This window comes from Triturus cristatus, chromosome 11, assembly GCF_964204655.1.
Source record: "Triturus cristatus chromosome 11, aTriCri1.1, whole genome shotgun sequence".
Classification (NCBI taxonomy): Eukaryota; Metazoa; Chordata; class Amphibia; order Caudata; family Salamandridae; genus Triturus; species Triturus cristatus.
The window spans coordinates 196,124,503-196,152,384 of NC_140594.1; the positions used below are offsets into that span (position 1 = coordinate 196,124,503).

General features: G+C 42.5%; 1 protein-coding gene across 4 annotated transcripts in view; it reads left to right on the forward strand.

The window, feature by feature from the left end:
* The window catches only part of WSCD2 (WSC domain sialate O sulfotransferase 2), a 1,045,855-nt gene that overhangs the window by 785,805 nt on the left and 232,168 nt on the right, over positions 1-27,882 (forward strand). For all 4 annotated transcript variants that reach the window (XM_085633353.1, XM_085633355.1, XM_085633356.1 and 1 more), the window contains one exon: positions 19,676-19,850. In XM_085633353.1, the coding sequence (XP_085489479.1) occupies positions 19,676-19,850 (175 nt within the window). The remainder of the gene's footprint in view (positions 1-19,675; positions 19,851-27,882) is intronic.

A 27,882-nucleotide genomic window follows, 5' to 3' on the forward strand; every position in this document is an offset into this window, starting at 1 on the left:
GTGGTCCCCATTAGCGAACCAGATAGCTAAAAAGAAAAGGTCCACAGTGTTAAGCTTGGAAAGACATGCTGTTAAGGTGTCTTGCAAGATATGGGGAGTGCATAGATTTGAGCTTGCTGCAGGCAATGCATGTGGTTCTATCAAGAAAATCAACAGTAAAAGCCGTCCAACCAGACCAAAAACAGGCCCACGAGCAACCAATTCCCCTCACCCACACACACACACACACACACACACACTGGCCTGTCTGACCAGCCTTTCGGGCACTGCTTGATTGCCCTGTAGGCATTACAGGTTTACTTTTCCCTGCGAAAAGGTTTGCATTATTACATTTTTGATGACTTCAAGACGTGAAAGTTGTGAGACCAAAAAACGTAATTCCCCATTTTAACAATTTGAGTTGAATGTGACTGTTTTTCAGCCTTCCGCTGAAGACCTGAGGTAAGAGCGGTGGGCAGTGTGTGTGTGTGTGTGGGGGGGGGGGGGAGTTAACATACGACGAGATAGGGAGAATAAAATAAATAAATAAAACCGCTTACCTCGCGCTTGACTCATCGAGTCTGCGATGCGCGAGCGCAAGGTAGATTGTCTTATTTATTTATTTTCCCTATCCTGTCGTATGTCGCCTACCCCCCGCCCCCTCCCCTCCCTACTGCACTACCGCTCTCACCTGTATCGGCTGCACATGCTTACGTTACATGTTTGGGTTTTCTTATCTAAAAAAAGCAGTCGCCATAGCCTCAGTTGTAAGAGATTCTTCCAGCTTGAATGTTACTCTGAAAACATATAGCTTTGGTGGAATATGTCAACAAAATAAAGGTGACCAATATCAAATCTTGAATTTTCTCACGAAACGTGTTTTATTTCCTTTCGAGATGTAATCCGATGCCTCCCAGGATAAGAAAAAACCTTTCTGAAGACCCGGATATTGTGCGGTCTGTCACATTTCATAAATAGGAGCAGTGGGTATGCATTTAAGTCCAGCTTTGTTGCTGCTCCCCTGAGAGATTAGCTCTAGGAGGTGTAAATAAAATGCTGCCTCCCGAGCCCCTTGATTAACCCAGCATCGCGGCGGCCCGCGGTGTTAAATTGCCTGTCAGTCTCTGAATGTTCCCTCATAACTCGGCACTTTAAAATCCAAATGAGGTCACAGAGGAGGCGGCCTGCGGGCTTTTAGTAACCCTACTCTCAGGCACGCACATCACTGGAGCTGCACTGCAGGCTGCACACCCAGGGAAGGGACCGGAGCAGCAGAGACGTTTATCACCGGCCGCAGCCCATCGGAGCTCCGAATTAGGAAACCACAGGTTGAATGCAGTATTTTGTATCTGTCATGCACAGGTAAAACCTATTGCTCAGGTGTATTTAAAATGATCTTAACATGCAATAATACATTACTTATTACATGATGCAGAGGTGTTTTGTGAAGGGATCTGGAAGTGATTGCGATTCGGAAAGAGTGATCATTAGAGTACACAAAAGGCAGAGGGCTGCAAGAGACATCAATGAACATGGAAGAGAAGACACATGAAGAGTGGATATTAGAGGTGTCAGTGGCGACTGTGTCGCTGGGAATCTGAGAACTAGTATCAGATAAATAAGTAAGAGATAAAGTAAATTTTAAATCTCACAGCGGTATGTTAATTTAATAAAATGTGGATTTTCATTGCCTCCTCGCCGACCAATTTCTACAAGGACGAATTACAGCCAGAACCTGTGACAAACCTCATTACCACTACAATCCACATACAGCCATGCTTTATATTCAAAATACCTGTCTTTGAAAATCATGGAGATCTAAAGCATATTGGGGTTCCAAAGATGCGCACTCCAGCAGCTGGGGGTTAGTTGTTCTCAGGTCAGGCAGCCAAGCCAGCCTGTGGAAGTCTCTGGCAGTACTTCTTGTAAAGCAGACCGATCAAGTTTACAGGCGAGGTTTGAAAAGGTGTTTGTTTGCCAAAGTTCTTACCTGTTCTCAAAATGAGACATGTATCCAGCCCTGATGGTATGGCGGCCAAACAGTAAATGCCCTCCACACATACTAATCACAAATCAGCACTAATTAATCTGAAACTTGACCAGACGGAATCTGGTCATATTCATTATGCAGAATGTTGGACCCAGCAGCCTTAGGGTGGTCTTCCTCCAACATTATGCCTCCCTTCTCCACTGTTCTGACCCCGTTTTTGCTGGCTTTAGGACTCTGATCACTTTGCCACTGCTAACCAGGGCTAAAGTGCTTGTGCCCTGTCCCCTAAACATGGTAGTACTGGTTCATTCCCAATTGGCATATTTAATTTATGTATAAGTCCCTAGTAAAGTGGCATCCCTTGTACACAGTGTCTGTAAATTAAATGCTACCAGTTGGCCAGCAGCTCTGATTGTGCCACCCACTTTTGTAGCCCCTTTACTCATTTCGCAGGCATGCGACTGCCAGCCGTGGCCTGTGCAGGTAAGAGCAGTGGGGCGGTGGGGGCAGGTGTGGGGGGGGATTTTGAAAGACAAACACGGGAGAAATAAATTATTTATTTAATTTTCCCTCGTCATCATCCGTTAAACCCCCCCACCCCCACCTGGCCCCACCACTCTTACCTGCACCGGCTGCAGCTGGCGACTGCAGGGCCTGTGTGTGCAGTTTACACTGCCATGTCAATCTGGAAAAACAACCCTTTTGCAGCCCCAAACCTTCACTATGTGTACATATAAGTCACCCCTAAGTTAGGACCTGTATGTCTCACAGGGCAGGGTTCAATGTATTTAAAAGGCAAAACATGTACTTTTAAGTGTTACATTTCTTGGTAGTGAAAAACTCCCAAAGTCGTTTTTCACTATTACAAGGCCTATCTCTCCCATAGGATACAATTGTGACTACCTTATTACAATTTCTAAGTGTAATTTCTAAGTGGGAAGAGCTAAGACTCCCCAAGTCTGGTGTCTCTTGAATCACAATTTAAAAATCACAACTAAAGGCGAAATCGGATTTTAAATTGCAATTCTGAAAATCTCTCTTTTAGAAAGCTGGCATTTTCTTACTTTATCCATTTGGTGCATGCTGACTGCCTCTGCCTGGGTGAGCTGACAGCTAGGGCTTTTGTATTCCTTCTGGACATGCATACACAAAGGGATCTTAGGTGTGACTTGATGGGCCATCCTGGGAAGTGGGAGGGAGGATCTGGGCACAGACTCACACTTACACCTGAATAGGCTGTACTGTCCACACAAAAGGGCTGAATATTTCTCTGTTGTGAGTCTAGAACCAGGACAGGAATGGAGGACCTCTGTGCACTTCAAAGCCTTCTTTGAATTCTCCCCCCTTCAAAGGCCCAACTGGGTAAAAGTACTGGACCTCTGACACCATGACTTTGGTACACTTCTGGATCTGTGAAGTCTCTGCCAGAAAGAAGGACTGCTGAGCTGCTGAAGGACCGCCACTCTGCAATACTGCTGGTTTGCTGGATTCCTGCCCTGCTAGGCTGCCCTATCGCCTGCTGTTCCCCTGCCTGGGTGAGAAGGACTGGGCTTGCATCCCTTACACCCAGAGTGACTCCAAGAGCTTACTGGCTTGCCTCTTGATATAGAGTTCCAGGGACATAAAAGACTTCCATCCACCCTGCTCATACACCTGGACTCTGCAATCTGTGAGTCTGCCCTGCCAAGTGGTGCCATCCCAGTCCTGAACCATTGGAAGTGGCCTAAGTTTTTGCTCTAGCAGAACCGACATCCTCTGCTGTGTGAGCAGAATCAATGCATCGGTGCTGATGTGGGCACAGGAAGGATGCATCGTCCTCGAAACCAGCGCATTGCCTTCAGAACCACTGCTGCGGAACCAACTCATCACCGCCATTGTGTGGAGAAGACTGATGCATCATCTCTACTGTGTGAAGAAATGCGATGCATCGCCTTCGGAACCATGGCATCTCGGAACCGCCACATCACCTTTGGAATTGACGTACTAACGCTACAGCGCAGAGAAAATTACCGCAGCATCCCTATTGCGTGGGGCACACTGACACAACACTCAGCCGCACCCCGCACCCTGGTTGTCGCAACTAAAATCAAGGTACTTTTGTTCAGCGGGTCTAAGTGGGTACTTGTATCTGACCCACACTTCGTCGTGGTCGGCATGAACTTATGACTTTGCCCCTGGTCCATCGTGACCAGATGTCCCAAATAGCCGATTACTGCTTCTAAGCACTATTTTACAGTTTGCTTAAAAAAATCATATCTCAAGTTCTTCTAATTGGATTTTCGTCGTATTGATATAGTTTTATTTATAAACTTAAGCTTAATTTTTCTATCTTGGTGTGGAGTCTTCTTGTGGTGTTTTCACAGTGTAACTGGTGTTTGAAGTGTTGCACAAACACTTTACACATTGCCTCTTAAGTTAAGCCTGACTGCTCTGTGCCAACTACCAAAGGGTAACCACAGGATAATTTAGGGTGTGTTGTGACTTACTCTGGCTAAAATTGTGGCTCCTACTTGGACGGGGTGCATACTTCTGCCAACCAGAAACCCAATATCTAACACAGACCATTTACTGCTAAACATTTTCCATATGTAACATGTTTTTAAGACAGAACTCCTGGGTTCAGTGGTGTAGTTTCAAGTGGGGTTTTTGTGGTCTTACACCCCCATAAATGTTCCGTAGTAAATAGTTGGCTATCAGTTCTCTCAGTCAGGTATGGTGAGGTCTCTGTCACTTTTCACCTAGATTTTCAAATATAACAATGAAAATATCCACACTCTCTCTCTTTGTCTCGTGATCTCTCAATCTCTCTTTCTCGTTCTCTCTCTCTCCCCCTGTCTGTTGTGAAAGTCTTCATGAACTTTGATTGTTTACAAAATATTGTGTTTCCTACCACTTAGTACCCCTAACATTCCACACTCCTCCTCCTCTCCACTACCCCTTAACCACTCTTCATGCCCTGCTTGTAAAATAGTGCATTTTAACTGGATATGCCAAAGAGATTGTTGGAAAATCTGAAAGTCACCCTCCCTCCAACAAACTTTCTAATTTCAAATACTTTATTAGATTTTTCATAATAAAACAAAATAAACTATGTCTGGTAAATATGCTCACTGCGCACTTGTTTCAAAATTACAATTAAACTAAGCGGTAAGTTACCAAAATACCACAAATAATATTATTACAACCCAAATATACGCAGTGATGTGATAAAGAAAAAACGAAAAAACCGAAAAGAAAAAACAAAAGGAAAGAGGAAGGAAGAAAAATAAGACAAGAGAGAAAAAGAAGAGAAGAAAAAAGATACCTAATAAAAAGAGAAAACCCATAAGAAATAGCTAACATAGTGTATCTAAGAACAAATTAGAGACCTATAGTACATCTAGTCGAATTGACCAAGTACAACACACAAATTACCTATCATCTATAAACTTATAAAATATATAGACTTATAAACTTATAAAATGTAATATAAAAAATAAGTAATCACAGAGGTTTATGTGACTTGAAAAAAATGTCCAAAGAATTCCACATAGCTCTGGTCGAAGCTTTCCATGGAGAAGTTTGCAGAGTGATATTATCTGCACCTCTGAGATGAATAATCCAGTTCATACACCCTTTATATAAAGTCTTATGCGTATCTTTCTAATTGTTTAGTATAATCTTTATTGCTGACGTGAATAAGAGATCTAATAGGGCTCTATCTGCATCATTACACACTTTAATCATATTAAAACTAGGTATTAGGGTAGAAAATCCCCTTTTCAACACACAATTGAATATATTTTAGAGGAAATCAAAAACATTGTCCCAAAAGGTTAAAACAGCCTTACAATGTAGAATAAGGTGAGCTAAATCTCCAGTTTCCTCTTTCCAATGCTAACACAACGGGTCATGTCAAATATGTAGAGTGTGTAACTGTGCTGGGGTCCAAAATGCCTTGTGTAATAACCAATATTTCGTTTGAGACAGTACTGGGGATATTTCGTTACGAGTTGCAGAGCTCCACACTTGAGGCCAGATAGATTCGGGTAAAGGATCATAGGAATGCAACTTCCAAAAAGCTACAAGTTTATTATTTGAAGTTTTGGGGCGACGGAGTTTGTAAATGTGTGGTACCTGGTGACCTAGTTTATTAATTTGAGATATAAACATTGGCAGAGATGGTGACGAGTCATGTAATTTAGCCTTAGATAAAGCCGCTCTAATTGTTAAGAAGTTGTAAAATTCAATGTTGTCTAATTCATATTTGGTTTGAAGTTCCCCAAAAGTAATAGGGTACGAAGACATCTAACTGATATGGGAAAAATATACCCATATTGACCCAATTACCAACATTTAGGCTTTTCCCTTTATATGAAATGTTGCGATTATGCCAAATAGCCTCCAACTTGGAACCCTTAATACTTGAATCAAGTTTCTTGTCTATCTGAAGAAGCGCAATTTCGTGTATTTGAAGATAGATTTAGAGCTAATCAGATAAAGTTGATTATAAGTGAGTAGGGCCATAGGATTAATATTATCAAGAATAGATCTTTCAACTTCTAACCACACCGGAGTATAACGGGTCAGAGGAGAAATCCAATAAGAACCCTGCTTGGCTAAAAATGCTGATTGATACAAACTAAAATCGGCTAAATTAACTCCCCCTAAGGATTTATCAAGTCTCAGCTACTTGAGTCCAATCCGACAAAGGATGGCTACGGAGCACCACGCCTCCGGATAGCCACAGGTGATGCTGCCCCGCCCCCCCCCCCGCAATGGAGTCTCGGCATTCTCTGCGTTCTGGAGACACGGCTGGATAAACGCGGAGGTCCAGCTGGCAGCTGCCGGCCCTTACGAATTCTAGAACAGTCAGAGAAACAGAAGGCACAAAAGTGTGGAGCCTGCGTCGGTGGAACCCTGTAGCTGGGCTGCGGTGTGGTGGACCTCACCGTGACTGGGTCTCCCTTTTTAAGCCAGCAGTCAGGCGGACAGAGATGCGGCGGGCAGAAGATCAATGGAGGGGCCATAAGCTGCTGACAGTAGATTGCAGACGGAGGAGTGTGAGGAGGTGCAGCGCCTGAATCTCACCGCAGCTGTCTTTCTTTTCTTTCGGATTCGCATCATTTCAGGAGGAGTGGCAGTGGCAGGTGGATGAAGCGCGAATGGTGCTGAGAATCAAACAACAGGGTTTTTTGGGGGTTTTTTTTGCCGGGGAAAACGCCTGGAGAATTCACAGAAGCAGGCTGCCGGAGATTGGAGCGGCGAAAAGTGGACGAGGTGCAGAGCCTGCGGCTGGAACCAGGAGGTAGGAGGGATAGGACTGAGTGGTGTTTAAAAGGGGAAAAAAAGAGAAAAAAACAGCCCAAGTGGTGCACTGGACTTCTGGGACCAGGGAACAGTCTGATACAGGCAGGAAGGAGCCTAGTCTTAGCCCAGTAAAACAGAGGGGCAGATGGGGAGGTATCTGAAGCAGTCGAATGCTGTAGCCAAGGCCGACTCTTGAGCCGGGCTAACAGCTAAAACTCGTTTAGCTCAGGCAAAAGCCACGGCATTAGTAGCCAGAACTGAACACAGCACAAATCTTCCTGGTCTGAACTCTAACTTTGAAAGCTCAGAAGAAGAACAACATTTGTCTCCGGTTCAACTAGATGGTGAGCTAACTGAGGTTAAAAAATCTATGGAAAACACACCTGCGTCAGTAAGGGAACAACAAGGTGCAAAGGATTTTCCACTCTTCCTAAAAAAGGCATCTCTATTGGCTCCCCCTAACATTTTAAAGAAGTCTCAAGATACATCGGGAGAATCATTAAAGGTAGCATCTCAGGCCCTGCTGTCTCCACCGTGAGCTCAAATGTTTGGGCAAGTTCCACCTGCTTCTTCAAAGGGAGGTATGATAACACCAGACCAGGGCAACTCTTTGAACGATCCAGTAGCATCACCAGCCTTAATAACATGCACGATGCAGAATCACACTCAGCCAGTGCTACGTATGCCTGCAGACACAAGTATATCGTCAGTAGAGGCCCAAAAACAGCCACAGGCTCTACTCGTACTCAAATACAGAGTGCACTGTCAGGTGAAAGTAGCCCCGAGGCGGAGGGTTTACTAACCGGAAATAAAAAACATAAAGGAACTATCTCTCAGGTCAGCTGTAATCCCCTGACAGAAGGGAGCTTTTCACAACAGATGGAGATAAAGGATATGCTGAATCTTATTCTGGAAGAGATTAGGGAGATGAAAAAACAAAGAAGAATTCGAGATTGCCTCCCTCCATCAGCGGCTTGGTAAAATTGAAGAAGCGGGGGCATTTTTTCCAGCCAGACTGCAGGAGGCGGAAACAAGAATCACGTTGCTAGAAGATCAGATGAGCAACATGTGTTTGAAGATGAATGAAGCGGTGAAAAGTAAAAACTTTCTAGAGAACAAACTCGAGGAACTCAAGAACCACTATAGAAGATTGAATCTTCGAATAGTGGGGGTCCCCAAAGGAATTGAGGGGGCTCAGACTCTCCAATGGGCCGATCCGTTCATTAAACAAAAAGTCCTTGCAGAATTTAACGGTGATTTAACAATTACAAGGGCACATCGAGTTTCCGCTCAACCTATGCTGAATTCAAAGATACCACGAACAATTTTATTAAATTTCGCTGACTTTCGTGTTAAAGAGAGAATTTTAGCGAAAGCTATACAGCAAAGACAACTCTCTCTAAATGAGTCTGTTAAATGTCGCATTTTTTCTGACATGTCAGCTGCTGCAGCGTGTAGGCGAAAGGAATTTGTAAAGATACTATACCTGTTTAAAGCTCAGGGTGCCCAGGCTTCAATAGCACAACAATCTAAGCTCCGTGTTCTGGTGAAAGGAAAGTTTTCTCTAATCTAGAAGATGCCCAGGGCATACTGGAAGAAATCACCTGTAGAAAATGAAAATGATTTGTGGGCGGAAATTAATGTTTTTGCATTGCTGGGGGGAGCAAGGGGACACCCAACAGTAGTGTAGGGTGGGCTGAAATGTGGCTAGCATGGCTAGTTGGGTTTTCCACATTTCAGGGGGAGGGGGTTTCGGGTGGAGGGGGTGGGGGTATAGCAGTAAAAAATCAAGACTGATTTGCATGTAGCCAGGTCTAAACTGGGGTGGCATGGTGAGCAAAAGAATGATGGATTTAACCCAGATCTTTTGACTCGCGGTGAATATTTGATTTGTCCTGCATTCCATCCATCAATTGTGTGTTTTTTGCTTTCTCGCCCTAAGTGCGCCAGGTATGCTCAGACGTGAGTCCTGGGCTCACTGTTCCACTGGAATCAAGCTATCTGGCTGAAGAGGGGTGAAACCCCGAAACCGGTCCTAGGATGCTTGTTTCTGGTCCAGGGAGGACCTGGTTTGGCCGTTCGGGCTGGACTGCTCCCATGAGGCACAGGGTCAAGACTGATTTGCATATAGCCAGGTCTAAACTGGGGTAACATGGTGAGCAAAAGAATGATGGATTTAACCCAGATCTTTTGACTGGCGGTGAATGTTTTTATTTGTTCTTCATTCCGTCCATCAATTGTGTGTCTTTTGCTTTCTCGCAATAAGTGCACCAGGTATGCTCAGACGTGAGTCCTGGGCTCATTATGCCACTGGAATCAAGCTATCCTGGCTGAAGAGGGGTGAAACCCCGAAACCGGTTCTAGGATGCTTGTTTCCGGTCCAGAGAGGACCCGGCTTGGCATTTCAGGCTGGACTGTTCCTGTGAGGCACAGGGTCAAGACTGATTTGCATATAGCCAGGTCTAAACTGGGGTGGCATGGTGTGCAAAAGAATGATGGATTTAACCCAGATCTTTTGACTGACGGTGAATGTTTTGATTTGTTCTGCATTCCGTCCATTAATTGTGTGTCTTTTGCTTTCGTGCCCTAAGTGCGGCAGGTATGCTCAGACGTGAGTCCTGGGCTCACTGTGCCACTGGAATCAAGCTATCCTGGCTGAAGAGGGGTGAAACCCCTAAACTGGTCCTAGGATGCTTGTTTCCGGTCCAGGGAGGACCTGGCTTGGCAGTTCGGGCTGGACTGATCCCATGAGGCACAGGGTCAAGACTGATTTGCATATAGCCAGGTCTAAACTGGGGTGGCATGGTGAGCAAAAGAATGATGGATTTAACCCAGATCTTTTGACTGGCGGTGAATGTTTTGATTTTTTCTGCCTTCCGTCCATCAATTGTGTGTCTTTTATCTTAAAGATGGAAGCGGAGAGGGCTTTTGATTTGGTGGATTGGTGTGCTTATTTACGATTTTAAATAAGTTTGGTTTTTTCGCCCTGTTATTACAAATGCTAAAAAAGCTATATAGCCAGGCTGAAACAAAAATTATCATCAATGGGGTCGAGGCCGGGAGGGTGATTATTAAACGAGGCACGCAACAGGGTGGCCCCTTATCCCCTCTTTTGTTTTCTTTGTTTATAGAACCCCTTGCTGTAAAAATCTGTTTTAGTTTGTTGATTGTGCCCTCCATTGAAAGTATGCCTAAAATTAAGTTGTATGCAGACGATATAATTTTATATCTTAAAGCTGAAGAGTCCTGCATACAGAAAGCAATGGAGGACATCCAGAAATTTACAAGGGTAGGTGGGTATAAAGTTAATCAAGCAAAAAGAGAGATCCTTACATTTAACTCAGTTCCGTCTGATCTCCCCGCATCGATAAGTAGTCCAGGCCCACATCCAATTAGATACTTAGGCATTTATGTCACTAACAACTATGACCAACTCTTTTCCCTGAATTATACCACCATGCTAGGAAAAGTAAAAAAATTATTGGAAAATTGGACCTTGTTGAATTTATCATTGATAGGCTGAGCGTCTATGGTCAAAATGTCTGTGCTGCCGCTATTTCAGGTTCTTTTTAGTAACCTCCCCATGAATATTCCAAGTGCCTATTTTCTAATTAGGCTGGCGACTTTTATGTGCAAAATTGATGATAGCTATTAGTAACCTCCCCATGAAAATTCCAAGTGCCTATTTTAGAGAACTGGACGGATAGATTCGGAAGTTTGTATGGAATAACAAGCACCCGAGGGTTAAGCTACCCATATTACAGCTGGATGTAGCATCAGGGGGATTAGCGCTCCCACATTTTCCAACTTACTATAAGGCTTCCCTGCTTAACCTACTTCCTACTTTCACAATTAGGAGAAGAACATTCGGTTTTTGATAATTTTTTTCTAATACAAATGCTGAAAAAAGGTGCCACAAAACTCCCCATTTTTCTGCGATCAGCAAAACTGCCCAAAAAAAACAGTTATAAGATTACTTTGGCATTGGTAACGAGGATTACACTTTTTTTAAATTAAAAAAATATTCCAGTATATCATGCTTATACCCCCATACAAGATTGTGTAGCTGGAGGTTTAATGATGCCAAAAGGACTCTACCATGAATGGCAAGAATTAGGTTTTGACCTTCTTGGCGATTTTCATAACCATCAAACATTAATTACTCGATAAGGCTGCAGTTCGGCAACTTAAATACTGCTTTTTTTCTAGGCTATCTTCAGTTTACGAAATTTATCAAAAATAACTATACTATGCTGAGTTAAGTCATGCTTCAAATAACTAAGCAAATGTCAAACAAAGTCACGGGCGTGGGAGTTTGGTATCGGCTACTACATCAGCAAGGTCATAATGAAGAGATTATGACGAAAGGACTTCAGAAAATTCACTCAGAGACAGGCTGTAAGTTCACTATGAAGGAATGGCGACAATTAAGCGAATTCTCGAATAAAGCATTGCGAGGGGCGAATTATAAAACAATGAATTTTCTATCCAGATGGCTAGCATATTATAATCCTCTGAGATTGCATAACATGTTTCCTACTTCTCCGAATCAATGTTTTAGATGCAATGAATGGGATGAAGAAGGAGGGAATCATACATTTTATGGATGTGGTAAATTGCAGCAATTTTGGAAGGAGGTTTTTGGTATGATTTCTCAATTGTTGTCGTTAACTATTGATCCATCACCTAGGCTGGTTTTATTTGGGGTGTCGCCAGAGGTGCAATGCATTACGAAATATCAACAGTATTTTGTAATAATCTCTATAGCGGTTGCCAGGTCCTTACTGCTGAAAAATTGGAAAACTAGTGAACAACCTAGGATTAACCAATGGATTAGTAAAATGTGCAGGACTTATAGATTTGAGGAGGCATACGCAAAACGTATAGGAGCTACAATAAGATTTAGAGCCGTCTGGCAAAAAATGTGTATAGCTGTGTTAGAATAGTTTTGACTAAATTATCTGTAGCTGGCAATTCATTAATGCACAATATTCAGTAAAACTGATGTTGATTGTCGCACTTGCACTTTATAGAGTTCCTGGACATTGGTGTTGGCTTCTTCTTTGTATTCATGTGATACTTAGTCCTAGCTGCACATGCACTTTAAAAAACGTTGGATGTTTGTATTGTCTTTCTCTTGGTATTTTTGAAATAGTCTTTCCTAGTCGCACAGGCACTTTAAAAATGCTGCTAATAGGGTCATGTCATTTTCTTTTTAGATCTATGGGGACGAATCATGTAGAAACACGGTATTAAGGATTATAAACTGTTACAGAATTTTGTTTCTACAAATCTTTCCATATCTTTTTCCTCTCTAGATGTTAATTCAGAATATTACTGCTTTTTTATGCATTATGATGTAATGGACAATGTTTTTTCTTCCTGCTCTTAATAAAAAATTATAAAAAATAAAAAAAAGAGTCCAATCTGAGCCTTCTTGCCTTGCCATAAACATTTTGTGAGGAGGATACCAAGCTTCTGTTGAAAATCGTCTGTCAAGATAAGTGGGAGCATATTAAGAAGATAATTAATCAAAGGCGTAATCGCCATCTTTATTGTTTCTATTCTCCCCCACCATGTGATGGATTTTGGTGACCACGAATCAAGAAGTTTTGTGACCTTGTCTCATGTAAGTTTCTCATTGTGATGAAGGGTGTCGATTATATTGCTACCAAATTCGATACCTAAATACTTTATATACCCCGGTTGCCACACCAGGCCTGAGTTCCCTAAAATTCTTTTTGTACAAGGAATATTCAATGGTTTAACTTACGATTTGTCCCTTTTAGGTTTGTAACCTGAGTGTACTGAATATCCTCCTATCGTAAGCATCAAAGCCTTTATTAAAGGTTCTGGATTTTCATTTATTATATATATATCGTCCGCATACACGGCTAACTTAACTTGAGTATCATTGAACCCTACTTCATTTATATCTGTATTCATCAATAATGTCTTGAATTAAAGATTTCAAAGCTAAAAGAAAAAGAGATGGGGACAGGGGGCATCCTTGTCTGGTGCCTTTTTGCAGGTTAAAAGAATCGGAGAGTGAGCCATTGATTGCAATACGAGCCGAAGGCGTTAAGTAAAGGGCCATAACCATATTTATGTATGATTCCCCCAAGTTAAATGAACTCATACATTGTTTTAAAAAAAGGCCACAAGACTCTGTCAAAAGCCTTTTCTGCGTCCAATGTGATTGCTATTGTTGGATCTTGTTTAACCACGGCATGTTCTAAAACTTGGCAAAACGAGTGTTATCATTGGCCATACGACTTTTAAGAAAGCCAACTTGGGAATTGCTTATTAAATGTGGGAGGACAGTGTTAATGCTTGTGGCTAAAATTTTTACGTAAATTTTACAATCAACATTTATGAGGGATATTGGCCTATAGTTCTTTGGCAACAGAGAGTCTTTGCCCTCTTTAGTTATAACTATTATGTTAGCTCCTGTCATGGAATCAGTCGTACGACCTACCTTAGATATATTATCAAATAGTTTCGACATAGTTGGTCGCAATTGGTCTGAAAAAGTTTTATAGAATGTGGCATTAAAACCATCAGGTCCTGGAGCCTTATTATCTTTCAAGGCCTTGATCGAGGTCCCCACTTCCAATGAGCTAATTGGTTTTCCCACGGATAGTTTGTCTGTTTTGATTAATTGGGGTAGGTTGAATCTGTTCAAGTAATGGTGACATTCATCTGAATGAACTTTCTGATCATTTTATAGAGGTTCTCATAGAAGGATTTAAATGTATTTAGAATATCCTTTTGCTTTGTTTGTGTTTGGTGATTAACATCCTTGATGGACAAAATACCATTTCGGTTCTGTTTATGTTTAAGGTATGAAGCCAGTAATTTTCCTGCTTTAATTGCTTCGCAAAGTTTAAGGGCTTTAAATTTGTTCACCCATATCCCTGCACGTTCACTCAGAATTTTATTGTATTCATATTTCTTTTGCGTTGTGAGGTTAAGGGTCGTTGTATCATTCAACGAAGTGGCATGAGCAGACTCCAGGGTTTTAATTTCTTGTTCAAGTTTAACTAATTCAGAATTAAAGTTTTTATTGATTCTTGTCTTATTTTCGATAAGTATCCCCCTGATAGTATCCTTCAATGCGTTACAAAGTGTGTTTATGTTAGTTTCGTCATTGTCATTATGCTTGAGATAGTCTATAATTGCATCTTCAATTTTCTTTTTGTCTCAGGGTCTGATAGTACCTCATTATTGAAGCGCTTCTTTTGGGTGAAGGCTCATTATGACTGCCAGCCAGTTTAACATTGATACAGGAATGATCAGACACTAATGTGGGTGCTCCTATGAGACCTAGCTTGAGCCAGCAGTAATACATTTGAGGGCAAAAAGTACTAAACATATGCGATATTTATAGTATATTGAAGAACCATTTAATCGAAACACAATCAATGTGTAAAGGTAGCTTGTAGTGAATATAAGCATACTAAAGATACAATTGACATATACGAAAGAAGCTGTATATAGGTACACCTGTTTGAGCATATCAAAGTTTGTCTGAATAACAAAAACTATTATTCAGACTCACTAGTTCTGTTATCATCACACTCTTTTGTTGTTTTCTTCTGATAGACTTAGGGGGACTAAGAGTGTGTCTTGACCCTCTCTCTCTTGTTGTTTGAAATTAATCATATCAAAGTTTGACCAAATCAATAATAAGAAAAGAGTAAAGAACAGAAAACAAGAAAAGAGAAAAGGAAATAGAAACAAAAAACAACTGAGAATCCCCAAGGAACATAACACAGGACTCTCAATGTCATTCGTCACACCCTGGGAATCCCCCCCTCCTCGCCACTCCCCCCACTCTCCTCCCTTCCCTGCAAACCTCGAATTTAGAAGGTGCGACGACAGGAGCGTCAAACTGTCGAACAGAGTTATACTTACAACAACAGGATGGAAACTTCCAGAGTATCACGTTTAGGAAATAACAGAATATATGGTAAAGGCAATCCAAATCTTTAACATGACTATTGCTGAGGAAAAAGAATAACCTCCGCATCTAGAACAACTTAGACAAATAAGATGATGTATCGGTAGTAACCAATCCTTATATTAAGAGACCCAACAATGGATTAAGACCTGACCACAGATCTCACCTTCCCCACCTAGTATAGGAAAACCACCAACGAATATGAAAGCATATAATTCAACATCCTATGAAAAAGCACTATAAAGTTCAACTCTGAAGAAAAGAAATAATTCAAGATATGCAAGTATCATGGCTTCCTTTTATTGGAGGATGACTGAGCAAAGTCCATGACCTGAGTTGGTGGCCCTTTTAGAAAATTCGATACGTCTTTAGGGTCTGTGAAGTAGTGATGGCGATCATTGACTATGATTCTAAATTTAGTCGGTCCAACGAAGAAAACTGAATATTGTTTGCTCTGAGCTTGTCCCGTAAGATAAGGAAACCTTTCCTGGTGTCCACTGTAGGTTTGGAATAGTCCTGCGTGAAAATAATTTTGTGACCGTTCCAATTAGGCTGGCGACTTTTATGTGCAAAATTGAGGATAGCTTCAGTATGTTGAAATCGCAGTGGCTTACAGAGAATAGTGCGGGTTATTTGGCGTGAAGAAGAGTTAAAGGTTGGCACTCTGTGTGCAGGGTCTAACTCAAAAGGGTATCAACATTTTAAACCAGTGAACTGAGGTATCCAGTCTTCCAGGAAAGCTATGCATGATCCGGCGGAGTCTTCTGAACCTTCCGGAACACCTAAAATCGTTATGTTACCTCTCCTATTTCTATCTTCTAGTTCGGCTGTTTGTTGTTTTAGCATGGCTGTAATATCACTGAGGGATTTCAACTGTTTGTTGGCATTAATAGAGACATCCTCAACATCACTGATTCTTTGTTCTGCTGCTGTCATTTTAGAATTGATTGTACTCATGTCAGCCCTAATGGCAGTTAGTTCTAACTGCATAGCGTCCGTATTTTCTTTGGTGGACTTAGCAAGATCATGAACATCTGCTAATTTTTTAAGGATCATATCCATCATGCTATTAATGTCTGCTTTGGCCTTGATGGGAGAGTCAAATGGTGAAGGGTCCCCCTTATTTTTTTTATTGCATTCTGGGCTCTTTTTCTTCGATAGTTGCAAACTTGTTATGGAAGGATATATTCCTTCCCAAATTAAACTTGCTAGCACTAGTGAAAGTTCAGACGTTTAAGCTATTAAAGAAGTACCTCGTTGCGTAGAGCACTGTATCACTGATCACTGCACACTACGTCAGACTGTATTCATTCCTATTGAACACCTAAAGCAGAGCTTGTTCCACGCTGGCTAGACCAATCGGCCAATAATCATATTGGCCCATTCAAACATAGATCAGAAAAGCAATATGGATTGAATTCCAAGAAAATTGAGGTTGCTACAAACCCCCATATATATAATTGGCAGAAATATGGAGCTGTCACCCCTGAATGTAGAGTTGAAACATAGCCCAGATATTGATAGTGGGGCGCCCTTCAGTTAGCTATATCGGCAGGGGAGGAAAACAAGCAAGAACTTATTGTGCCTCTGACGTGTATTCTGCCATGTAAATGAGTCATAGATCAAGCTTCCAGTATCATCATTGAAATTAATATTCTTAACCTGCAAAAACAAGCCTGCTGTGGCACAGTTCATTTGAGAAGCACACAGAGTACCTCCGGTAATGAACACGCAGCTGGCGGGCAATGAGCAGCACCCCCAGTATATTTACTCAATGTACATTACATTTGCTTGTCCGCCATTTTGAAGTCAGGCACTGAATAGAGAAAATGACTCAGATAGACTGAACGGCCCCACCTTGAAAAGATCTGCACAGATTGTTCAATTTGCAGTAGCCGCCAGCATACATGCTCACATCCCACAATGAAGAGCATGCTTAGGATCGGTAGACAAGTTTCATCCCGTTCACAACGCCGCCATTTTAGGGTCAGGCCTGAATCTTAAAAAACCTCGCCAATCGATCCGCCAGTGATAAAACAAGACAAATACCTCAGCGGTCGTTTGTAGTCAAACATAGACACCTTGGCCCGATAACTGTCACGGCCAGTCATGACCTTGCTAGTATGGCGAGGCTTCCATTAAAGATCGGCCGCGATCCGCCACTTTGAGACCACGCATTGTAGTCAGGGCAAAATTCACTGATGTTGATAACACCTCAAATCGCCGGTGGAGAGATATGTTGACAAAGCCCGCAGATGCAGCGTTCCATCAGAAACCAGATGATGCTTCACTGATGCTTCAACACTTCCATTTACCCTGGAAATTGAGTGATCTTCCTGCACACTCGACAGCGTGACGGGATCAGGCAGCCATCGGCTGTGTCGTCCAAGCCACACCCCCCGCCAACAAACTTTCTGATCAAGATACGCCCCTAACAGGACTGCAGAAAAAAATTCTGAATTTGTCATTTGAAATATTTACACCTAGATGCATGAGCATCAGTGTTAAAATTACGCAACTGCTGCACATCTCAACATATCTGAGGATTGTAAGATTTCTACATTCCGAGTGAAACCATATTGCACGTTACCTGCCATAACCTTTTAACTATATGATACATATATTTCCATGCTTAAGAGTATAGAGGAAAGAGATGTTAAGTGTTTATATGTGAGCAGTAGGGATGTTTTTGTAATCTGGAAATCTACAAAAAAAATCAGTCTATTAATGGGATTAACAGATTAATCATTTAAAAATAATGAACTGTTATTAATTTAAAAACGGCAGGGTGTGATTGCTTCCAGTCTTCAATTAGTATGGGTGGATATCAGTCAGAAAATAAATTGTTTGGGTCCATTAAGATCCCACCTGCCAATATGGAAGGGGCCTTGGAATATGCATATCACGTTGCACCACACCGCGACAGAGAGGACATTTTGCTGGTACTTCACTGATGCTTCACGAGCTTATTTTACTTCAAAGGAAGAAGTTGAGGGTGTTCATTTGTGACCCTACTGACTCATTTCTTTGCTTTAAGAATCCCCTGTGTAGATTACTTCACTCCCTGACATTGGTTGCACAGGAGCAGGATTAAAACCAACCATTTAAGTGGTATTTGGTAAGCATGGAGATGTAAAACAATTTGTAAATTTGATACTTGTATAGCGCACTACTCACCCGCAGGGGTCTCAAGGCGCTTGTACAAATACCGCTGTGGAACCCATCCTGGCTTTCCCTGTGAGGCATCCACTCCTGGGCACCCCCAAGGTGGAGGCCAGGCATCCTTAGCGTTGTGGGGGCCGTTGTGGAGATTAAGCAACCTATTGCCCAGAGTTGCAGAGTGGGACTCCATGATTGGAATAGGCACCGAGGCGAGAATTATCAGGTCCGTGGAATTTTTGAGCCCAAGACCCGCCGAGGCAAGGAATTGAACCCTGGTCCCAGGCTAGACATCTGTATCAGGGTCTGCCGCTCTAATCATTGAGCCACACTTCTCCACCATAGATGGGTTACCTAGAGTGGGAAAAGTGTGGATGGATCAATGGGACCCATGCAACACCCTGGCAAGAGCTATTACAGCATGCAAAATCAAGTAAGTCACTTCCACTGAGTGAAGAGATTTCTTCTAGCTCTAAACTGGCCCATCTTATCACCCATGTGAACTCTGAGGGAGTTTTTTAGGTATCCTTCTTGGCCCATCATCCTGCCCTGGTGAGAAAATATGCTACTCACTCTCACAGGCCCAAGTTTACTTAAACATAAAGTTTTTGCGACCATGTTTATTACCACCTTCACTTGCTTCTTCTTTTGCCTGTATTCATTTGCTGTGTCTTTCTGCATCGTGTGCTTTGCTTTTCCTGGTTATGTTTGGGTTTAGTCCTAAAGCTGCTTAGGTGCTATCTCGGTGCTCATGTCGCTGAGTGTTCCTAAACATGCCACGTCTGCAGGCCTAGTTCTCATTACAACCTGAAGGAAATTTGAAATTGGTCGAAAGAACAAAATCATTAGGAATTCACGAAGCTTTGCTGCTCCTAAATTATTAAATTGCCGAAACAGCACCCATTAAACACAGACTAAAAAAGCCTTTTAGTTTTCGTCCATTGCATTATGAATTCTGGAAAGTGCTTTCCACTTATAAAATTAATAATAATTTTAATAATAGAAAACTAATGTGGTAATTTTTTAAAGAGGGATCTCGGACTCCCTTATTTTAATGTCACTTCTATAACCGGCGGTAAATGTATAAGAACATTACAGCAGTAACTAATTTCAATTTATGTGGGGGAAACTTTCGATAAAAAAAAGAATGTTTGATTAAAAAAAAAAAAAAAAGAACTAGCCATCTGTTCTGGAGCAGGTGCACTGAGTATGCTGTGAAAGTGCCCGCCGTGGAATGCAGCATTATTTACAGGCTGCAGAAAACTGAACCGTGTGTTGTCACTTGTCCCCCACAGGAGTACCCATTGGCAGTCCTTGCAGGAACCTTCTGTCACTGCGGTTTCCCCACGACATGTTTCACACTTCACGAGCGCGAGGACGAGCAGCTCTGCGCGCAGAAATGCACCGGAGAGGAGTTCGAAAGCTGCGGAACCAGCGAATACTTTCTTGTTTATCAAACGCAAGTACAAGGTATGGTGTGCCGTGCATCTTAAGTACTACTATGTTTTGCACATTTACTTTAGCCATATGAATAATCTATCAGTCCATTATTATGCATGCAGTTATCGTGTTGGTGGGAGTCTTGAGAACTCTTTTTGACCAATTCCGTCTGAGCTGCATTTTTCCAAAAGCATCATACACTGACAAAACAAGCTCCATTTCCTCTGGAAATAAAGGGGCACATTGAAAAATGTCTTCACGGTTCACTTCCGCCATGGAAATAGTCACAGATTTACTCCTGAGGGCCAGGTAGGAGTGTCGTTTTCAATGGAGTTCTAGGGTAATGGGTTTCTCCACAGGAAAGCCTATTTTCTCCTCAGAGATACAAAGTGCGAAAAATAGAAGCATTGTCTAGACTCCTGGAAATAGATTGGCATGCTCAGTTACTCACTGTCTGTAATTACACTTGCAGAACTGAGTTTTGCATGCACGTAAAAGGAAACTCACATCATCTCGCCAAAAGAACTCCTTGAATCATGTGGCTTTCATATTTTTCTAGAAGTACTACTATGTGCACCCTTTGTGAATTCATAGAATGTGTTAATATTCACTCAAGCGGGACAGTAAACAGCGTTGGAAAGATATATATATTTTATTTTATAATTGGCTGCATCTTGCTTACATTGAGAAAAATACTGAAAATGAGATGAGGTAGCGTCAGTGTTTCATGGCTGGGCGTCAAGGAAAATGGAAAGGCAAACTGGTCTCATGAAAGTATGCTCCAAGGCAAGGGTTTTCTCAAACATTTTCCCAGGGGCCAAACATTTTGGTCTGTGATGGGACCGAGGGCCGCATTGATACCAGCACCGTGGCAGTCAGTGTTCAGGGTGTTACGGGGGGATTGGGGGTAAGGTGGGTGTAGGGGAAGCAAAGCATATACATTTAGCAGCTGAATTCCACAATGTGATACCAGAAAACCAGGGATTAATCCAGGCGTTCCCGCTTTACAACATTGTGTGATAGTGGGTAATTGTTTTATTTAACTTCCCCTCCCCTTTCTTCATAATCGCATAAAAGAGGACCTCCGGACTTCAGGATGAGTATTTGTGTGAAATTAGGTTGTTGGTAAAGTGGGGTGTCAATCCTGCTCAAGCGACAGTCACAATTCCTGGCAGGATGAACAACAAAAGTCCCAAAATTAACCTATGCTTAACCCACCTGTAGCTTGGCACAAGAATAGTCAGGATTATCTTAGAGGAAATGTGTAAAGTATTTATGTACAACACAAACAGCAATGAAGTGAAAACGCAACACAAGAAAAATCCCACATCAATTTAGCAAAATAGAGTAGATTTTAATAAATTATTTGACACCATAATGACAAAAATTGAATTAGTAGAACCGGAGGTATGAATGTTTAAAGTTAAAGACAAAAACTAGTGCCTAAAAGATCAAAACACCAAGCATAAAAATATCTAGCCATGCAAGACCAGGTCAAAGTCAAAAAGTATGGCTGATCTCCATGAAGTGTGAGTCGGATTCAAAGATCGGATTGGGCCTGGTCAGCGTTTACCTTCGGATTTAGAAGAAATTTAGAAGGAAATTGTTCCATGAAAACAGATACCCTTTTGGTTAAAGACTGCTGAACAGGATTTCCGGAGAAGAATGTAGTAGGAGCTGCTAAGAAGACAGGGTGACCAGTGATGCACCTTGGGTGGATAGACAAGCAGGTTGATCCCTAAATGTTCCGAGTCCCAAGTCCCAAGTTTTGAACTTTGGCTTCCTGGGCACCTTTGGCACCACTACCAAGGGCTCATGTCTGGGGACTCGGGACTCACTCAGGCTGGTTCCACCTGCTGGATTCCCTGGGGCTCTGGTCAGGAGGCCAGCCAGCTAGCCCTTGGAGTCACTCTGGTAGTTCCGGAGTCAGCAGGGCTCAAAAAGCAGGACAGGCACCTGAGGGTTTAAGGCAGGCTTCAGGCAGCTACGCATTCCTTCTAGGTGCAGCAAAGCAGTTCCTTAAGTACACGGCGGCCGCAGCACCAGGCAGTCCTCTGAGAGTCCTTCTGCAGATCCAGAAAGAAAACTGAAGAGTGGATATGAGGGCCCTATTTTTATACCTTGTACATTCTTTGAAGTAGGAAAAGCTTCTAAAGAATTCTCTTTGAAGGTTCAGCTCCAAGCTGCCTGCATGGACAATCAAGGGGCAACAAGTCCTATGTGTTATAGCAGAGCACAGCCTATTCAGTTGCAAGTGGGGCTGTGCCCAGCTCCACCCTCCTCATCCTTCCAGTGATGTCCCAGCCGGCGCACCTAATCCCTCTATTGTGTGGCTGTCTGGGTGGGATAAACAAAGTCCGACTGCTAACCACACCCAGTCTAGTTTAGTTTAGTTTAGTTTATTAGATTAGCACAGTTAATTAAAACCATTGCAATAGAGTGTCATCATAGCGCAGTTATCACGTTAAAAGCAAAAACAAAGAAAACCATCAGGTTTAAGTTCATATACATATAACTAACAAGGCAGTCTTGTAGTTACTATTATAATCACGTGACAGGTTTCCAGAGCCATTGATAAAATAAATTAGTACAGGGATACTAGGACTGGGGGCGAAGAAAGTCTGTGATACGTTTTGGAGGGGGAGGAACTGGAAGGGCAGGGGCAAGAGGGGGTAAAAAGAGATTGTCCAAGAGTCTCATATATTTTCCAGACCTTGACAGCACTTGAATGTCTAGGGAGGTAAAGCAAAAGGCCGATGCCTCCCAACATGTTCTGATGCCCCTTTCTAAATATAATAGTTTTAAAAGAAGTCTTCTGGGAGCCTCAAGGGCGAGACCACAGCACAGAAGATGCAACCATGATTCAGACCTGTAGTTGCACAGTCTGCAGGCCCCTTCCTCACTTGTTGGAGCCCATCGGTTGAAGGCAGTGGAACGCAGACCTAAGAGACGCATGAACATTATATTCTTCCGGGCCACTGCATTCAGACTTTCACACCCAGTCATATTGCCCAGGAAGAAGCTTTGGTCACCAAATGGCTAGGGCAGGAAAATGCCAGCTTTCTAAAGTGGCATTTTCAACATTTTAACTTAAAATCCAACTTACCGTTAAAGAACATTTTTAATTACAATTCCTCAGATGCCAAACATGAAATCTTTACCTGTTCCTGAATCAAAAGTCATTACTTATTAAATATAATGAGGCAACCCAATGTTATCCTATAGGAGGTAGGCCTCACAATAGTGAAAAACAATTTTAAATGTTTATCACTACCAGGGCATGTAAAACGTAAATGTGTATGCCCAACCCCTTAATTACAAAGCACCCTGCCCATGGACTACCTAGGGCTTACTTTAGGGGTGACTTATATACAATACAATGGGAGTCTAATGCTTGGCGAGGGGTTTATATTGCCTCTTGAAGTGGCAGTTTGAAACTGCATTCAGGCTGCAAAGGCAGATCCAGGACATGTTTTAAGGGGCTACTTGAGTGGGTCGCATACCCACTAGTAGCATTTAATTTACAGGCCCTGGGTATATGGTACACTAACCTACAAGGGACTTATAAGTAAATTAAATATACCGATCATGTATAAGCCAAATTTACCATTTTCAAAGGCGAGAGCACAAGCACTTTAGCACTGATTAGGAGTGGTAAAGCGAAGAGCATCCTAAGTCCAACATAAACAAATTAAGCAAAAATAGAAGGTGTGTGATGTAATGTGATGTGGATTTGTGCAGCACAAACTTGTCACCCGTGACGATATCCAGGTGCTGAGTAGGAGTTGGCTATGCAAGTAGGTTTTCAATTTCTTGCAAAAGTCCATGAGAGACGTGGCTGCCCTGACGAGCTGTAGGATGTGGTTCCAGGATGTGGACACCAAGTAAGAGAACGCCTTGACTCTTGTCTTGCTTCTATGGATATTGGTGTGTGGGCGAGCGTGAGTGATGTTGAACGGAGGTTCCTGGTTGGTTAGTGGAAGTGTAGTTGGCGATTGAGGTAGTTGGGACCCAGGTTGTGTAGTGCCTTGCAGGCATGTGTGAGGATCTTGAATTGGCAGTGTTTCTGAATAGGTAGCCAGTGAAGTTGTTGGAGGTGAGATGTGATGTGCTTGCAGCAGGGGAGGTTGAGTACTAGTCTGGCAGCAGTGTTTCAATTGGCTTGCAGCTTGTGCAGCAGGTGGAGTTTGTGTCTTCCGCGAGGGATGGGTTGAGTTAGGTGTCATTGGTGGAGGAGATGATGTAGAGTCTGTGGGTCAGAATGACTCACAAGAGGAGTCACATGCAATTTGAAGAGAGTGGGACTGATGAAGCGCCTTGCAATACTCCACAGATGAGGTACTTGGGTTCTGAGATGAACGGAGGGGGATTTACTCATTGTGTTCTTCCAGTCAGACAGAGTGGTCCAGGTGTATGAGTGCAGCTGTTGGCCTCGATCTATGGTGCGAATGTCACCTGCAGCTGCAATGAGGGCCATCTTGGTACTATGGTTGCTGCTGAAACCTAATCACGAGCTGTCCAAGAGTTCAGAGTGTTCTAGGTAATGGGAGAGCTGATGGTTGATTGCCTTTTCTATGACTTTGGCTTGGTAGGGGAGTAGGAAAATGGGTAGTTGCTGAGAATTTGCTGGTCTGAGGATGGTTTGTTAAGGAGTGGGGTGACTTTTGCATGTTTCCAGGCATCAGGGAAAGAGGCTTTAGTGATAGAGATGTTGACAGTTTTGAGTGCGCGCTTATCATGGGTCTCTCTAGGTTGACGAAGTGGTGGCCTGAGTGAATGGATGCTATGCCTTTATTGGTCAGTGGAATCCATGCCTTGAAAGGGGTGACCATAGTAGTGGAGGTCGGAGATGAGAGGGGGGGGAGGGTAGGGTGTCATTGAGGGTCGAATTTCCTGTAGATCGTAGATATCATGTGGTGGAAGAAGTCAAATAGTTGGTTATAGAGTTCTTGAAAAAGGGTGATGGAGTTGGAGGTGGCTGCAGGATGGGTGAATTCCTTACCGATGGTGAATAGGTATTTGCATTTGTTGTTGCTGGCTTCAATCCTCTGGGTCAAAACCTTTATCTTGGTCTCTTTCAGTTCGTGATGGTAACTCCTGAGTGAGGTTTCGAAGACATTCGCATAGGCGGAAAAAAGTTTAAGGGTGACCGTGCAGTCAGGACCAAGGGAAACAGCGTTTACAAGGCTGTCATCACTTCGCAGTGCTATTACAACGCGGTTGTTATAACAACCGCATTGTTAATATGCGATACCTTTATATCGCAAGTCATTAGAACGACTTGCTGTAGGGGGTGCTATGGTAATGGAAATGAATTCCAACACCTTCCCTACTGTTGCGCAAACTGGAGTAGGAATAGTAAATAATACTATTCCTAAGTCCAGTGCGCACCCTACAGCAAGTCATTCTAATGACTTGCGATGTAAAGGTATCACGTTGTTGTAACGACCGCGTTGTAAAAGCATGCGATGTAATAGCATGCGTTGTGACATGCTATATTCGAGGACCAAGTCCAACAGCGCGGTTTAAAACCTTCTCCTGTGTTTGAGTTATTAAATATAATGTTGTCGATGTACAAAAGGAACCAAGGCTACCCAAAGAGGGCTCATAACTGACTTGCCCCTTAGTCCACTATCGGCATTGTTGTCAGAGTGGGGGGGGGAGAATGAACGTTTCTAAATTCACGTTTGAAAACTATCATTTAAAAAAATATTTCCCAATGCACTGATATAATATGAAGTACAAAGGGGCAACGGTTCTGCAGTTAATGAAATACATTTTTTGAATTTTGAAGAGGCTTGATCATATTCTTACAATTTTGCTGTTTAAAATGAAAGTGCTCCTAAAGTTGAGTGGTGAAGGATAACCAACTTCTTTTCTTTAACTTGAATTAACCTTTGAATAACTTATTTCCATTTATTTAACATCTTTTTATTGTTAGGGCTGAGTTAGGGAATCAGCAGCCCAGTGCTGCTGTTGACCAGGGGGACTCATGTAAAGGTCAGGAGCGCCGCATGGCCCCCCCCCCCCGGGCCATACTTTTTGAGTATCACTGCTGTAAGGGATGTGATCCTCAGGTTGCAGTCAGAAGAGTGACTGGAGCAGGGTTTGCATATCAGGAAAGAGGGAATAGTGGCGTTTACCCCATGAGGCATATTTCTGATGAAAAGTAATGTGAGAGAGAATGATGGAGCATGGGTTGGATTAGAGAATACAAGGTCCCATATTGGTTGGAGGAATCTCTCTGTGCAAAAGGCATATGCTTAAAGATGTGAGCAAGTGCTCATGGGTCGATTGACAAAAAAAATAGAAATCAGCAGGTTTACTCTCTTGTTTGGACTAGATACATTTTTTTTATTACTAAAAAAATGACAGTAACGATTCACATGGGTACGCCTTTATGTATAGCAACTTTACATTGTGTATACTTAAGATTGTAATAATGCCTAGAAAAATGTCTTTATTATGTTATTTTTTTTCTATATGCGGCACACAGAAAGTGTTTTTTGATGAAGAAACCCATTCCCTATACCAGTGGCATAACAATTGCCCTGCAGCGCCCGTGATGCTGGGGAGCCTGAGCCCCAGGGCGCCCCCTACTGCACTTCACAGGGCCGGGCCTGAGTGCTCCTGACTAGGTCCGGAGGTCCATGCACTGTGCAGGGGGTCCCCCACAAGTTTTGTTATGCCACTGCCCTACACCCCTTCCAATGTTGATGTTTTTCCTCCCCTTACACTCCTCCCCTGGACTATGATTTTTCCTGCCCTCGACTGGAGCGTCTAGGCTGAGAATAAGCCATTGAATACCTATAAAGTCCTGGGTTTGCTATTGTTCAGATAGTTTGCAAGGCATTCTCTCCTTGAAATGAACAATGCCCAGCCTTGGCACCTAATTTACACCCACAAATTATTGAACCTTCATGCAGAGGAGGTAGCAGTGGACTAATAATCACACCTTGTTGTAGTGGACACTTTTTTGTGGGCATGAATACATTATGAAAGGCACAAAATATTTTTGGGATGGTGCTTCGAAGGTTGTCCCACACCCTACTACCCAAGGTGTGAGTTCACACTGGACATAGAGATCCAATGTGTAAACGTTATGGAAAAGAAAAACCATGGCACTCGATGAGTAATCCAAGAAAAACATGGAAGGTCCAACCAGTAAGGACTTGTGTTGAGTGTAAAGTTTAGTTTTCTTTATTGCAGAAATAAGTAGTTAAGTGTTCTTCGGTACATTACATTTTGACAAATTCATATTCTTCAGTCTGCAAAAACAGCCGGCATGTGTTTCGTCATGCATGCTTGTGCAATATTACATGTGTATGAATAACTGAATGTATGACAATACATTTCCATTCATTTTCACATGTTAATCAAGCTATTTGTGCACCTATGTTGACCTTAGGTGTGCCAAAGACTATTTGTGAATGTGTCCGTCAGTCTATCGGTGGTTGGCTAGGAAGCTACACCTTCTTTCCCACAGTCAAATCTCCAAGGCTTGTTGAAGCATCATTAATGGTCCTATGAGACCACGAATGATATTACAGCCCCTTGAGCTTCTTGGAAGAAGACATGCAAAGCACAGAGCCATTACATACAAATGTCTTTAAATCAGTAATCCCAGCCTAGCCTACGTCTGTGTACGTTGACACTAGAGGAGAGAACAATAATTAGCTTAGATCATGTGTATCTTCCATGCGAATAACCCTTCACCTGACGCCTGAAATCCACAACAGGGATTCGTTTACAAAAATTCCACATGTGCAAACCCAGTAAGTAAATGCACACGTGACAAGCTCAAGAACTGTGATATGCAAGAACAGGAAGGTGTGGATCAATATTTACTGATTTATACGGAAAAAAGGCTTATGTAAGAATTTGCACGTCTGTGCTTGCAGTTTCCAATGAAAAAAGTAATTTGCAAAGCTTTTTACATATTTTTCCCAGCCAGGGTTGGCGCAGCTCTGCATAGGTCGAAAACGTACAATTAGTAGCTTCCATAGTGAGAAAGAGAGGCGAAAACACAAAATATTATTTCCTTATGTACTCGGAAGCGATC